The 11,632-nt window shown below is 50.9% G+C and overlaps 1 protein-coding gene across 1 annotated transcript; it reads right to left on the minus strand.

The window, feature by feature from the left end:
- Positions 1-2,549: 2,549 nt before the first annotated feature.
- On the minus strand, positions 2,550-5,586 carry LOC146182336 (uncharacterized). The gene is made up of 2 exons (XM_084575936.1): positions 3,060-5,586; positions 2,550-2,685 (listed from the first exon to the last, which is right to left on the minus strand). Exon 1 carries the CDS (start codon positions 5,584-5,586, stop codon positions 3,247-3,249), a length of 2,340 nt encoding a protein of 779 aa, XP_084432062.1. The 3' UTR covers positions 2,550-2,685; positions 3,060-3,246.
- Between the last annotated feature and the right edge of the window lie 6,046 nt (positions 5,587-11,632).

Raw genomic sequence — 11,632 nt, forward strand, 5'->3', positions numbered from 1 at the left:
GAGTCGTTATAACACCCCATAACCCCCATCACCCCATCACAGAGTTATAACACCCCATCACAGAGTTGTTGTCGTTAGGGACTTTATTTTTCCACCGATGTAGGAGGCTCCCTACTCCCAGCCCCTGGCACGCAGGTCTATGGGACGTAGGCCGGGGTCTCCGCGACTATAAGGAGGTCGCCACGTGGACGTGGCTAGCAGGAAGTCGGGGGCGGCGGTGGCTGCGGTCGTCAAGGCCGCGGTGTACCCGCTGCCGCCGCGTCCGTTAGAAGCCGAAATGTAGACAAGGCTGAAGAAGTTGCGATAGCACTCGCTTGCGTTTGAGCGGAAGCCAGCATAGTTATTAGTGACTGCAAAACGGCTGTCTGGAACTTTGGAAAAGGGAGGGTCTCGAAGGAGGCAGCCAAAATTCTAGAGAAAGGAAAACTTGAAAGAAGGATTCTAATTATTTGGACCCCACGCACGAATCCGTCTCCGGCAACGAGTCGGCGCACGAGCTAGCCCGAGCTCTCTACTTCCGGGCAGCCGCACAGCCGCCTGGTTGCCATTTTCCTTCCTCCATGTTGATTGCGATGGGATGGACGAGAGGCTGCCAACGTATACGGAAATCTTAGAACACTATCAGACTGAGCAGAAGGTCTCTACCATCACTGGGCTGAACGCTAAATAACGAGGAAGCCGTCGCTTGGCGGCGCCTGCAAGCTGGAAATTTCCCAAGTCCCTTCTGGCTTTTCCACATGCAAGTGGAGGAAAATGCGGACGATAAATGCGAAACCTGTGGAGAGAGCGGTTCTCTGGATCATATAATCTGACAATGCCTTGATTCCCATAGCACCAAGGAAAGCATAAATAGCCCCTGGGAACTGCTACTGCAGAGCGAGGCACCGCCAACCAGCAGCAAGCTATCCGCCTGGCGGCTGAAGCCACGAAGAAACACTGTCGTTTCGCCTGTCTACTCGCGGAGGCCCCGGCCTCCGTCCCATAGGCCTGCGTGCCGGGGGCGGGAGGTAGGGGGCCTCCTACATCGGTGGAAAAATAAAATTCTAACAACAACCACAACAATCGGTCTCCTCACGAAAAGGAAACCTCTCCATCGGGAATCAAACCTCCATCTCTCGGATCCCCAGCAGAGCGCTTTACCAACTGCGCCACGCACGGGAACGTGAGTAGCGCATCTTAACTGTCCTTCTCTAGCGTGAGGATGATAGGCTAGTCAGCGGCGCATTTAACTAGCACTATAATTAGTTATTAGTCAAGACTAAAGAGCAATGACAGAGATGACTGTGACTATGGCGTAATCACATGGTGACGTTATTCGCTCGGTGACGACATTATGACGTTACATCCAGTCATGACTAATAACCGAAACGTATTCAGATATGTGACGCAACAAACACAAACACAAGAGAAGATACACAACACACGCGCACACTACCAACTGTAATAAGAATCTGAAAACACTTCCTCTTCACCACTCCTCCTCTTCTACACTCAGGCACGTCTCATCTTCCTCTTCTCATCTTCCTCTTCTTTGCCAAGGGGATAATGGCACTCTCTTCCTCGCAGACCATAACATCGTCCAAACATGGCAGTGACCAATCTCTTCTTCTTCTTCTTCTCTTCTTCCTCTTCTTTACCAAGGGGATAGTGGCACTTTCTTCCTCTCAGACCATAAACATCGTCCAAACATGACAGATCTTCTTTTGTGTTTGTGTTTGTTGCGCCACATATCTGAATACGATGCAGCACCAACTAGCCCGGCCCTCAAGCCGTTATTTTAATAACCGAAAGTGGCTCCATAATGACGTCACATCCGGTCATGGCGTCACAACTGGTGATGACGTCATCAGGTGATTCACGCATATACGAAGCTGACCCGCCGATCGTTCTATTTGGTCGTCCGCGCGTGGCGCTTCTTCGAACGCAGCACCACACAGCATATAAAAGCAGACACCGTACAGCAGGCATCAGCGTCGTTTCAAATTGGTTTACAGGAAAGAAATGTTGCAGTTATGTCACAATCCTCTGCAGGCACTTTATCCGAGCTGTAAGGAAAAGGTGGAAGGTGGGAGTGAAAAAGAGAAAGAGGTGCCGTTGTAGATGGCTTCGGACCCCGCGCAACAGACGCTTTCGCCACATTGCAATTAAGTGGTCCAAAGTGCCCCTTAGAATTTCAGTTTGGTTTGATTTGGATTATGGGGTTTAACATCCCAAAGCGACTTAGCTTAAGGGAACTAATAATAGCTAGACTGACCGGTATCATTTTTTAAGTGCCGTCCTGAATGGCGGATTAACCACGCGCCGCCGCCAGTTTTCCACCATGTTTCCGTGTAGGTATTGTAAACTGTGCCTGTACGTGATCAACCAGAAGAGCCTCTCTATTGCAGCAGAAAACTCGAGCTGCTCTGGAGGCAACATCTCATTCTAAGCACACCGTTTGAGCGGTTTGAATTAAGACAGCGTTCAGTAATGTTCTGACCAGACAAGTAAGGCTGTAAAAGACTCTTACATGTAAGATCAAAAGGCCAGACAAGGCAGTTGAACAGATCAGCATTTATTTTCTCTTGCCTGGTACGGCAAGCATCGAGAGCCAAAGCGGGTTTGCGCGGCTTCGTGGTCTCGGCTGTGCCGCTCCACTGCTAGTGTGTGGCCCCCAGCTCGATATTGTCCGTGCATGCTTTAGTCCTGCGAAGGAAAAATAGTAGCCGTTTTAACGCAACTATGTGCACATTTTCCCTCGCTTATGAGGAGAGTTGAGGTCGGAAGACTGACGCGTTTTCGAAAAGCTCCACACAAACGCTTGGGTGGGGCCTCTTATTGGCCCAGAAGACTAACGCATCGAAACAGTCTGCCCCACTCTAATTCCTGTTCTGCATACCATCCCATTTTAGAATCGCTGATGTTCTGTACAGTTCAGTGGCCTGACCAAACAGAATGGAACTCGTTTTGTGATGTGCTTTTTAACAGTGCATGAACATGCGTACAGACTAGTATCAGAGTCTTATTTAGAAGTAACATTTCGGCCACAGCATGACCACCGGATACAGATACATGCTCACCTTTCAGTCTAGTCTTGGAGGTGATGACATGTGGTATCTTTTGGCGCACCTTTTGACAGTGCAAGCACACCGGTTACTGTCCGAATCTGTCACACAGCTGGCCCACCGCGGCCATCGGGTACCCGCCGATGCTTACTTTTCAATACAGTCTTGGAGATGGTGAGGTTATCACACAGCGATTCGCACTCTAGTCCCGTCGGTACGCTGATGGTTGACTTTCGTATCTGTACAAGGAACCTCGTGAGGAAATTCGGCCAGCATGAGCCTGCTCGCTGGAAGGCGGCCTCTCGTCGCCGTACCTGTACACCCTGCCGCCAACTGTCCTGGAATCGGACCGCATGATGCCCGTCTCGCGAGACGGGACTCCCAGCATGTTCAGAACCGGACACTTCCCGCGACCTGAGTCGTTCCGCATGATGTCGCCAGGTTTGGCGATCATCATGTACTTCTGGCGGAACTCGTCCAGATCGTCCTGAGGGTCTTCCACGGGGGACGACGAGCTGAGTCGTTCGGTGATCTCCCTCACGAACTCGACAGAATTTCTTCCAGCTCTTCCCCTGGGCGAGCGACGACCTCTGGTATCGGAGCTCGATGACTTGCGACTTCGCGACTTGCGGCGCTTGCCCCGACTGGAGCGACTGGACCGCCTGCTATGAGACCTTTCTTCAGAACTTGAAGACGATGACGACTCCCTAAGACGGCGAGAATGTTTTCGTCGAGGCCTCGGGGACCGCCTGCTGTCGTCCTCTTCTTCCTCATACCCCATTCGAACGTTGCGTGACGACACCCTGCTCGGTACGCTGCTTCTCCTGACCCGGGCGGGATCGGTTGGTCCGTCATCCATGTACACAACGTCTCTGCGAATCTGTTCCAGCAAATTTTCGGCGCGATGCTCACTGATGTCCTCTCGTATCCTCTGGAGGAGGTCCGATGCCCTGCTCAAAGACTGCTTAATACTAGGCGCTCTGGAATCATCGAAGGTGTCCTGGCGCCTCACATTCCGTGGTGCCATTCGCGGGTCGAGGTCCGCGTTGCCCCTCCCGTAACCACGGGGGAATCGCTCTGTGCTGTATGCAGAAGACATACCTCCACCATATGCAGGTGCAATCGGTCCCCCGAAATCGCCCGGAATGTTCATTGGAGGCCTGTCATAGGCACCCCCAGCAATCACTGGGGGCCCACCAAATCCAGATAGACCGCTGTAACCGCTCGGAGCAGGGAACATAGGCTGCCCTTCGACTCTTCTGGCAATTTCCATGATCTCATCCATCTGGCCTCCTAAGTCTAGTAGCTTTCTCACCTCGGGGCCCATATCGGCAAGTTTCGCAAAGTCCACTGCGGTGCCAGAATTCACCAGCTGCTTAAACTCTTCTCTGCTTTGCTGTGCAGAGATCGGAGCACCAGGGTAGCTGCCCATGGGCATCTGCTGAAAGTAGCCACCAGCCATTCCAGGTATGGCTCCTCCCATCACGGGAACGCCCCCACCACCCATGGCTGGTATTCCTCCTTGGCCGTAGCCGCCGACCTGGCCAGGTTTCATGGCGCCCACAGCAACATTAGAGTCGGCGTTCGTCATTCCAGACTGCTGCATTGGCAACCTCGCTGTGCTGGGCAAGCTTTCAATTAACATCTTGCCGCGCAAGACGTTGGGACCAACCACTTGCTCATAAGACTTGACCGCTGTCATATACTCTCTCTTTAGAGACTCGGGCGGAACATTTTCGGTTATCGCTACAGTAGGCCTCAGCGCCTGATCAACTTTAGTGGCAGGTAGCTGCCCCGGTGGTTGGGGTGGTTGGGGTGGTTGCCTGGTTGGAGTAGCCGCTCCCGAGGCGGTGGCAGGCAGTGTTGCAGGAGCAGGAGGCGCGGCCGCAGTTGGGGGCTGCTGAGTTGGCGTGCCAGGTGCTGGTGGCAGTGTTGCTGGAGGAACAGGCGGCGCCGCAGTAGGGGGCTGCTGAGTTGGCGTGCCAGGTGCTGGTGGCAGTATTGCTGGAACAACAGGCGGCGTCGCAGCAGGGGGCTGCTGAGTTGGCGTGCCAGGTGCTGGTGGCAGTGTTGCTGGAAAAGCAGGCGGCGCCGCTGCAGGGGGTCGCTGAGTGGGCGTGCCTGGGGATAGTGGTGCTGCGGCGGCTGGCGATGCATTGATGGGTGGTTGAGGAGCTGCTGCGGCTGGCGATGCATTGATGGGTGGTTGAGGAGCTGCGGCAGCCGGCGATGCATTGATGGGTGGTTGAGGAGCTGCGGCGGCTGGCGATGCATTGATGGGTGGTTGAGGAGCTGCGGCGGCTGGCGATGCATTGATGGGTGGTTGAGGAGCTGCGGCAGCCGGCGATGCATTGATGGGTGGTTGAGGAGCTGCGGCAGCCGGCGATGCATCAGCGGGAAGTGGCGGCGGTGGTGGCGGAGGTGGCGCTGCGGCAGCCGGTGATGCATCAGCGGGTGGTTGTGGTGCATCAAGAGGAGGTGCACCAGCTGGAGAGGCATCAGCGGCTGGTGGTGCATCTGCAGGGGGCGGGACGCCAGCCATTTTGATGTCCTTGAAGTATACGCGCTAGGGGAAGGGCGGCGGGATGATTTCAATCCAGGAGAGACGCTTATAGTCTGAGCTCGAAGCGCAGCTGTCGTGGTCAGGGACAGTGTCGTCCTCTCTTTTCGGAGGGAAGCGATCGACCTGCGAGAACAAGAGCCTGATGTGAGTCACTTATAAGCCACTAAAGCGTTTCAACCCGATACGCTACTTTGTGGGTATCCGCGCGCAGACGTTTTGCTACAAAAAGCGTGCTGCTGTGGATAAGATGGGCTTGCGGCTTCACAGCGCTTAGCAGGGTTTTCTCCAGCACGATGGGACGACAAACGAGTGAGATGACACGAAGGTCAGCGGTCTACTCTTTCAACGATGCGTTGCCGCTGCGACTGAGAAGTATACGGCGCTTCTACTAAGCCTGAGTTCCAGAACTCGATCCCAAGAAGGCCAGGTGGTTCAAATGATTCTGAACCATCTACTTATGGCGTCCTCATAATGACCCTGTCTGTCGCTTTGCGACGTCGACCTCCAGTCCAAACTAGCCCTTGATTACATTAAAACGCACAGAATGATATAACAGGGCGCCAGAAGCAGCACGCTAATCCGTATTTTGCTATGCACCACACCTATACACAGCTTCATGCAGAGGTATACATCGATATTTGAGGGTCACCGGAGAAGGGATAGGCAGCGAACGCGATGGTTAGATGGCATCCTCGAGGCGCTGCAGATGAAGTTATGTGATGTTAGGAAGATAGAGACCGGAAAGCATGGCGTGATATGGTCCATAGGGTCACGAAGAGTCGGACACGACTGAACGACTGAACTGAACTGATACATCGATAAGGCTGGCCAATGCTTTAGTGAAAGGCTTCAGGATAAGACGTTTTTACGAAACAGCTTCGGCCCTAGCTTTATTTAAATTAGAACAAATGCGCCATAAAACTGTTACCGGGCGCGGCTCTACTATTTTGACGATGTATAAACAGGTGATTCCTGTGAGCCGATTCCTTCCATATCGAACGAACCAGGCCTGTGGCCGTAATCCATTTGGACCTCTGGCGTTGGTTGGCTGAAGAATCCGCGGCTTTCAAGCGCTTGTGGCAAGCGACCGGACCATTGGATCATTATCAACAGGCCCTCAGCGCTGACTGCGTCGTAAAGCCAGTTATTAGCCAGTGCGAGTGGACGGCTGAAATTTCTGTCGCCACTCGCTGCTTTCGTCTGATGCTGCCGACACGCTGACGTCCGACCAAATAGAAAATGGAAGCTTATGTAATACGCCGCTGAGTGCACGACTTCTGTTTCACTGACGCTGCACAAGATTGAAAGCTCCTTTCTAGATTGGCATGGAAGTAGCGGAAGCCTAACGGAAGATTGAAGCTAGTGGAATACGCCGCAGAGTGCGCAACCTCTCTTTCACTAATGCTGCACAAGAATGAAAGCTCATGTCTAAAAGGGTCTGAAGTAGCTAGGAATTCTAATGGAAAATTGAAACTAGTGGAATACGCCGCTGAGTGGGCAAATTCTCTTTCACTGACGCTGCACAAGATTGAAAGCTCCTTTCTAAATGGGTATGAAAGTAGCTAGGAACCATAATGGAAGATTGAAGCTAGTGGAAATAGCACTTATAGTCTTCAGTACACACTTTGCTGTTTTTATGTAGCAAAGCATTCTTTTTGTTGCGTTGTTTTGTGCCTTCTTTAGGCCGTGCCACTGCGTTGCGAAGAATGGCGCAGCTTAGCGATGGCCGCATAGTCGCTCGATCCTCGAGACACTAATGGCCTCTGGGCCCATCACCATGCCGGGGTAGCTGCCGGGCATCTGATATCGTACGCTGCCGCAAACTCACAGTGCACCCGGGGCCAACGCCATGCGGCCATAATGCAAGCTCGAGCTATGCGATCAACCAGTTAGGTTTACTGGCAGCGGTACAGCCTTTGTGGAAGATTGGCACAAAAGGGGGACTCCTTCTGGAACGTGTGTTCTGCATCACCAGCGTTAAAGATCACTTAGAGGGAGAGAAACACTCACTGCTTACAAAGCTGAAAATTTTTAGGGCTGTTGGAGTTTAAGGAACTGCTTTCGCACACAACCAGCTTGAGTGGGATTCTGTGTCAGCGCGGAAGTCGAGACATTTAGCATAGCGCAATCATCCACCGTGAGCCCCTCGAGACGGCCAGCTAGGAAGGTGCCAAAGCCTGGACTTAGCGCAGCCCTTTCGCTGCGCAGCAGCAGCTGGGTCCCTTTGGAAGCAATCGGGGCAGCGGATCGTGCATTGCGCTATGATAAATCTATGTAGGAAGAAAATGTTCCTCATGTATTTGCATTGATGAGAAGTCTAAAATATTTTCCTATTCATATAATAGCCCCCTATATGCTGTAGGCAATACCCCTGGAAAACACTCACTGTTTTGAGTGCTGTTAGCCGCAGCATAAAGGCGGATGCGGGGACGTCAAGGTGTCAAAGGCGCTCCTCAAACTTTTTACTTTTACCCAAAATGCGGTCCAGCGTTTTGGAAAGATAAGACAATCGAAATCACCGGAGTCCTTGGATCCCGACGCTACCGCTAGGTTAACGCAAAACAAGGTAGACACGAGAGAGGAAGACAGGACGACGTCTTGTTTTGTTTCACCTGTCTTTGGTCGAAAATGCACAACCTAGTCCAGTAACAAGTTTTGCTACCGCTAAGCGCCGCAGGCACGTTCGTAGGGTGTGGTTAAAGCGGATCTTTATGGGTATGCCGCGCGGTGTTTCACAGAGAGAATTAGCACAGTGCCAGCCGCAAACCGTTATCACAATCCGCCACCGCGTGTTTCACTGCGCCTGCCCAGATCGCATTGACGGCGCTAGATGGAGCCACATGTCATGTTGCTAATCGGGGCTTTATGTACGCTGACATCGCGCACCCATGAGCTTGTTAGCGCTCTGTATCACATGTGGCAACGTAGTCGCGGTATTCGATTCAGTGAAATTGCGATCGCGAACAACGCAGCCACAACACCGGATAGGTTACACGTAGGAACTACTGCGAAGCTCTCGAACTAGTGAGTAGTGAATTCGAACGCACCGAGGCTGCCCTCAGGTGACGAAGATGAGAAACGGAGGGACTCACTCTCAAGCCAAGACAATTTGTGAGCTCTGGCTGGCCTGCGTCGTGCAGGACGGGAGACAGCTGCGAGGCGCCGCCTCCCTGCGGATGTGTTGCCCGGCGGAGGCGAACGTCTGGCTCGCCCAGTCACCACCGCCTTCGCCGAACGCAGCCGCCCGAGCGCGTGACCACTTCTTCTCCTTCGGTGCATATGGCACATGCCCACAGGGGGGGACTGGCCACAGTTCATTGCAGGTGTAAGAATAGAATTCATGATGTCGATTTAGACTGTATCATAGAGAACTTATTAATTAGGAATTAGTGTTGCTAAAGTATTTTGTAAAATTTTAGGTAGTAGGAATAGAAATCAATAAAAAAGGGAAACATAAAAAAAGGATAATAAAGTATAATCCAGACAGATCAGCCCTAACACGAATCTTCCGGCGGCAATATTATAGTTGTGAAGTAACTCACACACTAGTTTTAGAGTGTACGCTTTGACGGTTGCACCAAAAAAGAGGAGGACAGGAATTGTAAACGGCAGTCCTATGCGAGCAAGAGGAATTTCTAAATAATTTCTTTGAGTAGCATACCTGCCGCTGGAGAAGATATAATGCTCAATTGTTTCCACGTCATCACATGACGCACAAAGATTCGACGGCGTGAATCCACAGCGACATAAATAAAGACTGAGGCAAGTAATTCTACAAAGCATGAGCGTCATGGAGACCTCACAATGCTTCGAGTTACAGTACCGGGCATTCCAATGAAAATTTGAATGTTCGAAATGCGTAGGCGCAAGGTGTGGCTCATGGTTGAAAGAGTACAATATTTGAAACCGCTCATAATTGGACCTATTGAGCGCTGATTTGGTTAAGTAATTGGCCAATATATCAGAAGTAATGCCGCAGTGCCCCGGAACAGACTGAAAAAGTACTTTCTGTAAATGTAAGGGAAGGAAAAACATCAGGGTTTGCTTCAAAAGACGCATATTTGGGCTTTCCACCGCAGCTAAGACTGACAGGCAGTCAGAGAGTATACGATTACGTGAGTAGCGTTAAAGGGAACTTTTTGAAGGAACAAACTAATTGCAAGCAATTTAGCAGTAAATATTGGTGCGTAATCTGTGATCCGTACAGAGAAACTCCAATCGAGTGCCGGGGAATAAATACCTATTGCTGCTTTTTCATCCCGTTGTGAGGAATCTGAAAATAGCTACGTGTCGTGGATACTCTATAATAGATAATCTTCCAGGTGGCCATTTATTACAGTAGTTGTTAATTCTCGCTTCCTGGCCACAGGAGCTCCGTGGAGGACCTTCATCGTCTCTTCTTTCAATGGGAATGTATGCTCTGTCATTCAAAATGTTCTAGAATCAAAACGTCTTCCAACATAAAGTTTTGTTATAACACCAATTTCGACATTCTGTTTTTGCTCTTCCTATTTCTGCTTTCCTATTCTTTTGCTCATTAAGTCTCACAAATTAATCATTAAACCACCTTCAACTATCTCTGCCACTGAAACTGACTAGCTTAAATTTCTGATATCTCATTTCTACTCCATGCAATATACAAATCAGTAATCACCACCTGGACATGACCGATAACCTTTGTGAGCATGCGCCATTTTTGTGAGAGCAACAACATCAACAATAACCGGCAGCAGTAAGAGAAATGTTTTCGCATTACTGCGCCAAAGCCGACTTAAATGCACTCCTGGAATGTTTTGTTCCATAGCTCTCTGCGTGTTCGTCAATATAGCCTCCACGTTTCTGCCTGACATAGGTGAGTACCAGCAAGGTAAAGTTTCTAAACATTTCTTCTTGAGATATATTGGTAATCTGTCACTCATAATCTTATAATACTTGTCGAATGCGCTCCAGCCTATTTTGATTATTTTTTGTGGTTTCCGTGCTGTAGTCTGGTTCTGAGGCTATTATTTGTTGTGACTAGCAGTCCCTTGTCATTTTATGCACCTCACTGCCTATCACAAATTGCTGCTCATTTTCGAGGCTGTTGAGCATTAATTTTGTCGTGGACTATCGGCCACCGACCAGGGGGACACCACGCGGCAAGTGGTCTCGTCTAGAGACGAACGCACTGGTGGGCCCACTGGGATTGGGAGACAGCGGGGAACGATTGTTTGTGCGCGTGTGTATAGTCCTTTTGTCGGCGGCCGACCGCGCCGGAACAAATGGCCGTGAAATCTCTGCTAGCGCGTGTGCAATAACTCAGCTGCGACAAATTTGGCCTTCTGCATATTAATGTTAAGGCATACTGTTATGCTTTGTCTGTCTGTGCCATTATTTATCATTTTTAGTTCGTCTCCTATGCTAGTAAGCGACGCAATGTGATAAGCGAATCTTAGTTTACTGATGTTTTCTACATTAACCTTTATCCCTCTCCAATCCAGCCTTCTGAATACTTCCTCTGAGCAAGCGACGAATAATACTGGAGATTGTCCCCTTGCCTAACAGACTTAACAGAATTTTATCAGGTTCATTACCGAGGACTGCAGTAGCTGTGCAGCCATGCACCCTACAGTGGATATCTTCTCGGGTACTTTCAGATAAGGTTCATCTACACCTTGATTTAATAATGCCTGTATGACTGAATGAGGGTTCTATTGAGCCAAATGCCTTCCCGTAGTCAATGACATCCTCTTCCTCTGCCCGGCGGACCCTCCCCCGCGGGGCCTAGAGCAACTGAAGACCTGGGAGGACTGGGAGACCCTGCTGCGCTCGGAGGACCCGGCCGTGCAGACCATCGCCACCGGCCGGACTGCCAGTGTTATGATCCTGAGGGACATAAACACATCAATTTCAGCGGGGTCGTGCGGGGACCCAGGGGCCTGCGCGCCCTGAATTCCTACGTGGAATAAAAATTTTCTCTCTCTCGTCTGTTGTGCGTCTCTTCTTGTGTTTCGTCTTTTCGCGCTGTTCCACCCACTATGCAATT

Source organism: Amblyomma maculatum, chromosome 8 (assembly GCF_055883805.1).
Source record: "Amblyomma maculatum isolate TAMU_Amacu chromosome 8, ASM5588380v1, whole genome shotgun sequence".
NCBI lineage: Eukaryota > Metazoa > Arthropoda > Arachnida > Ixodida > Ixodidae > Amblyomma > Amblyomma maculatum.